The 6693-nt window shown below is 38.1% G+C and overlaps 1 protein-coding gene across 1 annotated transcript in view; it reads right to left on the reverse strand.

Moving 5' to 3' along the window:
• Positions 1–6693, reverse strand: part of HEATR6 (HEAT repeat containing 6) — a 33269-nt gene that overhangs the window by 22755 nt on the left and 3821 nt on the right. Inside the window, exons 3-7 of the mRNA XM_003795621.3 lie at positions 5239–5379; positions 4535–4650; positions 3627–3741; positions 2104–2205; positions 1371–1508 (exon numbers count right to left, since the gene is read on the reverse strand). Of these exons, the coding sequence (XP_003795669.1) occupies positions 1371–1508; positions 2104–2205; positions 3627–3741; positions 4535–4650; positions 5239–5379 (612 nt within the window). The remainder of the gene's footprint in view (positions 1–1370; positions 1509–2103; positions 2206–3626; positions 3742–4534; positions 4651–5238; positions 5380–6693) is intronic.

Raw genomic sequence — 6693 nt, forward strand, 5'->3', positions numbered from 1 at the left:
AAGCCAGTTTCTTTCTTTTCCTCTACTTCCTTCTTTCTGATATCCAAATATCTTTGGAATCTTGCCCTCCTCTGCATTCTCAAAGTCCCTGAACTTGGGGAAGGAAATATGTGTCACTTCTACCTTGGGACTACTTAACATAGCCCAAGACCCATATTCTTTTATTTGCTACCACAATGATTTTTCTACGATTCTCCAACAAATCTCCATTGCCTATAAGATAAAAACCCACGCTCTTTAGCATACTGTACAAGACCTTGACGTTTGGCCTCTACCACACATCTGCCCTACCCTTCCCCTCCACACACCTGAAACTCTAGCTCTGTAAGTGAACAGATGGGCTGCGTACAGTCTCATTCTCCACGTTTATGCACCTTTTGTTACCTTGGAACGAAACACTCTTCCCTCCCTTTCTGTACTACTACTCCCCTCTCTGGAGTCTCAGTTTAGCCGGAACATCTCTTAAAAAGCCCCTTCTTCCTCTTGCTTTTGGATTGGGTGCCCTGAATGTCTTCCCAGAGTACCCTGGGAGTATTCTGATGAAAGGAATCACAATACTGAACTGTGATTGTTTATTTACTCATCTTTGCTTTCTCCCTCAAATTTCTAAGAGCAGCTAGAGTCTGTATCCTTAATGCTTAGCATAATGTCTGCAATATAGCAGATGTTCAGTGAATGTCAAATAACTCAATGAGAGAAAGAATTTCTCATTATAAGCTTTTGGTCAGTCATTACATTTCTAGCCATATATCTGTGCGCTCCAGGTTCTCCAGCTGAAGCATGTGGGAAGTGACAGCTATCTGGAAAGGCTCGGAAATCTGGAGAATGCGAGGAGGCTGGCGACAGTAAACTCACTGGTAGGTGGGGTTCCAGCGGTCCGGAGAGGGGTTGGCAAGTTATGGCCAAAGGCCAAATCCAGCCCAGTTCACATCCAGTTCCAATTAGTAAAGTTTTACTGGAACATAGCCATGCCCGTCCCTTAACACGGTGTCTACAGCTGCATTTGCACTACTGTGACAGAGTTACTACTTGTGGCAGGGTCCTAAAATATTTATTAGCTAGCCTTAAAAGTTTAGAGAAAGTTTGTGACTCCTGGTCTTGAACATTTTGGGGATGAGGATGCTTGTTAGGGGTGTGAACGGAATGCTCATTTTATAGATATTACACTGCCTAGACCTCTTAGAAGTACAAGATGCTTTAACTGGTATTTTCAGCAATCTAATCAATTTAAATTTACTCTGATAAAAACCTTAAATTAAATCAAATTCAAGGTGGGCAGTTGGAACAGTAGTGATGCAAATCAGAAGAAATAGATGAAGCAAGCTATTAAAAACAAACCACAACTGAGACCTAAGTAGACATATACATACCAAGGTTGGTCGAAAAGTACCAGACTCTGGTGGCTGTGGTTTGACAAGTGGTCGCCCATCATACTGAGGAAGTGGAGCTGGGTATAATACCATGGGCATCTCTATGTTTAGTCCAGGGAGTCCATGAAACATGGATTTCTAATGATAAGTAAGGAAACATACATACACATACAAACACACAAAATATAAATCATGAAACACAATTATTTACCAGCTATCTCCATATCTAGCTATCTATTAGATTTGAGAGTAGAAGAGATGGAAAAAGGAAAGAATTAAAATTTAGTCATCATAGAACTAGAAACACAGCATAGACCCGAGGCCAGCACAAAGCTTGTTACTCTTTCCTGGCTGAAGACACCGGGGTCTCCAGGAGGCCAACCCGACTTTCCCAGTGATCAGCAGGCTAAGAACCTTTTGGTTGGCTGGCTACTACTTAGAGGAGAAAGCCAAAAAGAGGCCCTGGCTCTTCTTACAAGTATAAAGAGGTGTAAGCGGGTACAAGGTAATCGAGGATGATCTATAGATCATACAACCTTTCCTAAGACTCATAGGCAATTTTATAATTTTCACACATGTATTAAATCAAGATTTATTATTTTCTATTCTTAATTTTAAGTATATGAACATTTTATTCCACTCTCCCAAAATATAATAAGAACTTTTAATATTTTAAAGTTAACCTTAGAATGATGATATAAAGTGGTTCCTGTCCTAATGAAGACTGCCTTACCTTTAGCACAGCTAGAAGAGCTCCAAGCTTATCTGTTTGTGTCAGTTTCATCTTCCCACCATTCAGAAGTGACTGTATACCTTTTAGTGCATTTTGTAACAACTACCGGGGAAAAGGAGACACAGTTAAAAGGTGGAATAAAATGTGGTTGTCCAGAGATTAACTTTCTAGCACCACTTGGGATGGAAGAGGAAAAGTATCTAGATGATGAAAAAAACCTTTAAATGCACACATATATACACAAAGCAGAGATGAAGATCCAGAGAAGAGACCTAATGGATTACAGGAATTATTTTCTAAAAGAAAAGAATATTCTTGAGTGGTCTTATTGTAATTGTACATGTTTATGAACCAGTAAGTACAAATGGAGAGCAAGAAAAAAATAAAAAAGAAAGGATGTTTAGTGGGAAGAATGTGGTAAGAAAATGAAAAAAATGGCAGCAGAGACTAGAAGTTGGCAACTTGAACAGCTCCTAAAGGTAAGGGATATTATGTGGGGACAAATGATACATAATAAAAACTTGGTTTCTGGACACCAACTCTGAGTAAGATTGACTTCTGGACTCGGTAATCTCATTTCTAGGGCTCCATCCTTACGAGATACTCCCCACATTAGGAGAATGTGAACTACAGTGTATTTGAAATAATAGAAAAACTGAAAAAAAAAGACCCATCAATTTTCTTCAATTATGAGGATTATATAAGAAGTTAACCCTTTGCTAAATGTGAAACTCAACACAATAATAGCCGGCACTTTGCCAAGCACTTTAAATGCTTTATTTCATATACTTCTAGTAAGAACCCCACAATGCAGTTACCTAAGTCCCATGCCAAAGAGGAACATGGAGCCTCTAAGAAGTTAAGTAATTTTTCAGAGGTCTCCCCATTAGAAAGCATGAGGAGCATTAATAAGTACTAAAAAGATATCTAAGTGATATTACATTTTAACAAAACTAGGAAGTTTAAAAGCAGCATATTATATATGATCCCATTTCATTTATATATAGAAAAAATATCTGAGGACACAGAGAACAAATTGTCTCTAGTAGTTATATCTGAGCAGAGGATGACTTTAAGGGAATTTTTCCCCATCTCAGATCTATAATGTTTGAAATAGGTCACTCTGAATTTAAAATAAGTTAACAAACTATCTTTTGCATCAGATTTAGAAAAAAAAAGAAATACAATTATTACAGATATTGCTGAAATCCCCTTTCTTCCCTTTCATCTTAAAGATAGCCACTGGCCTAAAAGTGTATCACTTTTATACTCAGGAGGAAAAGGAAAAAAGACAGGTTCCTCTAGAACTGCAAAACAAAAACAAAAACCAAATAAAAACAACCTCTTGTAATTTAAGCCCTGAAGGTAAGATTTCAGTCTTTTTAAGTTATAAACATTCCACTTATATACATATCTCAAGACAGAACTAATATGGCAGCTCAATTAAACTCTTCAGTAACAGCCTCTGTTCTTCTGCTTCTAGACGCATCTGATCTTCATAAGATCAGTCATAGTCTACTTACCATGCAAAATGTGACGTCATCCATATCAGACGATTTTAGAGATTGTAAAGTGGTCAAGAAAGCTTGGAAGCAGATATTTTGGTAGGGCTCCTCCAAGTATGGCTGTCCTGGCACACTAAAATACATCCAGAGAAAACAACTCCAACTCAATATCCTTTGAATTGGAGCTTGCAAACGAATTAAAAATAGCAGTGACACAGACCAATAGAGTCAGAGTATACTCTTGGATATAACTGTCTACAGAATATTTTGTTCTTTGGTTAACTGATTACTGGTATGGGACAGGCATAAGGCTAAAATGAATATGAAGGAGGAAAAGTGGATTCCATAGGGAAAGGTGACCACAGTTTGTACAAGAAGAAGTATGGAGAAAGAGAAATCTTTCATAGTTCTGTTTTTCAGTTCTAAGAGGGAAATAATGTAGACAGGTCCTGTCAAGCTAGAATCGCGCAGCTGAACCTGCCTTCCCAGATACTGGATAACACAGTGCTATGCAGAGACAAGTCAAGTTTGTATTGCTCATTTTCTATTGCATATTGCATGAATTTAGGGTAAGCAGCTAGGACTAGTTGCATCTCTTAAAAGAGTGAAAATTGGTTTTGACAGATAAATCTCACCAGAGCTTGAATTCATATAAACATATCCTTCTAAAAACTTAATGGTTTAAATTTTCACCAACAGAAAATAAAAACTTTGACACACTGTACTTTTACCATATTTTAGGGATTTTTTTCCCCTTCATTTCTTTTTAGGCAATATTAAAATTAATGGTATAAGATGATTTTATTAGCAAAGTACATGGGAAATGCAAAAGTTGGCTCTGGCTTCAGACAGATGGAACCACCTACAAAGGGCCCAAGAGAGGCCCTATCTTATTACTGCTGGGAAACCTGATTGGATCCACATACCTGAGACATAAGTTTGCCATACAATGTACTGCAGCTCTCCTGACTTCAAGATCAGACTGAGCCAAGTCACTCAACTTCGTCAAGATTCCAGTCTTGCCTAGCAAGTCTGGGAGGTACTAAAACAAAATAACAGGCAATGTTGGTCAAAGAAAAGCTTACAGGAAAACATTACTCTTTAGACAGTACTCATTTTTTCAAAACTAAGGAGCAGTTAAGCACCAAAAGACTAGTGGTTAGATAGCTCTCTCAGACGGATACGCAAAGACATGTGAAAGAACATCCGTAAGGATTATCACCCCCATGCTTTAGTGTTGGCTATATCACTGATGGGAAATGATCATAATAATGATTAACATTCACTGAGTACCATGTACTTAACAAGTATTATCTCACTTCATGCTCACAGCAACTATTTTACACATGAAGAAACAAGGCTCAGAGTAGGGAATATGGAATGCTCAAAGTTACAAATCTCATCAGTGGCAGGACAGAAACCTGAACATAGATCTGTTGTCCAGAGCCTGTGCTCCTAGACTTTCTTTTTCTTTTCTTTTTATTTTTTTTGAGATAGAGTCTCACTGTGTTGCCCTGGGTAGAATGCTATGGCATCATCATAGTTCACAGCAACCTCAAACTCTTAGCCTCAAGCAATCCTCCCTCTTTTGCCTCCCAGAATGTTAGGATTACAGAATAGTTTAAACTACCTTTTGACATTTTGAGCCATTGCAGTAAACCAGAGCTGCCATGGCTTGCAGAATTTCCATGTGTGTCCAGGAACTACACTGTTGAATAGCCGAGATAGTATATGGCAACAGGAAATCCAGGTTCTGTTCATCAACAATCACCTACCAACAGAGAAAAAAGTATATATGATCTAACTTTGAAAAAATATTCTTATGCTTTTACAAATATGTATGCTTATCTGAATCAAGCTGTGTAAGAGAATGTGTTTCCCTCTTTAGTGTGTCAAAAGGTTCTGCTCCAAAGGCCTATGAAGTTTGAACAAGATAGGGGCCTTGTCCCTGGCCTATGGTTTTGCTCACTTTTTCCTCTTTAGTCCCCCTAATCAAAGTAGAACCTTGTAACTTCTTGAACTGACCAGTCATTGGAAGTTATAAACACAAAGATATGAGACTCAATCAACTGAATTTAATTCAATGAAATTGCCTTATACACAATAAACATAAATACATCTGCTAAACAGCTACTACGTCTCTAGCATGATATGGGGGGACAGAACATAAAGAGAGGGATATCCTGCCTTCATGGAGTTTATAATTTTGTTAGGACAGAATAATCCAAGTATCAATTCTTAGACAATGAAGACAAACCGTCATCAAATGCTACAAGCAGTCAGGAACTTTCCCAATTACCAGTATTATAAAGACAATATACCTGAGCATAGTAAACATGCAGAAGCTACCCTACATCAGTTTGAAAAATTCTAAACTTGAAAGAAAAACAGCCCTATTTCATGGAGCAGACACTGTTGGTTACCTACCAGCATCTATTTCCTCTCTCCCTGCTATAGGAGTTTGGATTCTATTTGGATGCCCATATGAGCATCCCACATGAGACCCAAAAGTAAATGCTAATTAGTCTAAGAGTGATTCTCAACCGGAGCAATATTAACCCCTAAGAAACACCTGTCAATGTCTGTAGATACTCAATATATGCCAATAACAAAATAATGCAATTATAAGAGTGCTCAAACATGACTTGTATTCATCTTTTGTTATTGGTCTATATTGGGTATTACAATTTTAATAGTTTTTTTCTTTCTTAAAATGTGTATACACTTCTGTGGCACCCTCTGTATTTATTCTGCATGGGATGCCTGAAAATGAGGCAGCCATCTCATGACTATAAGAGATGCTGGCTCAGGATAACCCATATATTGGGGATGGCAGAACAGAAAAATGCCAGTTAGCCTCTTATCAAGAGCCCTCTTGAGCTGTCTCCCTTGTGATCTTTTACTGTTTAGCTACTCAGGGTTGGCTTCTCTGTTTCTTTCTTTTTTTCTTTTTAGAGACAGAGTTTCACTTTGTTACCCTATGTAGAGTGCTGTGGCATCACAGCTCACAGATCACAGCAACCTCCTGCTCTTAGGCTGAGGCGATTCTCTTACCTCAGCCTCCTGAATAGCTGGAACTACAGGC

Source organism: Otolemur garnettii, unplaced genomic scaffold (assembly GCF_000181295.1).
Source record: "Otolemur garnettii isolate 467f Iridium unplaced genomic scaffold, OtoGar3 scaffold00094, whole genome shotgun sequence".
Taxonomy (NCBI): domain Eukaryota; kingdom Metazoa; phylum Chordata; class Mammalia; order Primates; family Galagidae; genus Otolemur; species Otolemur garnettii.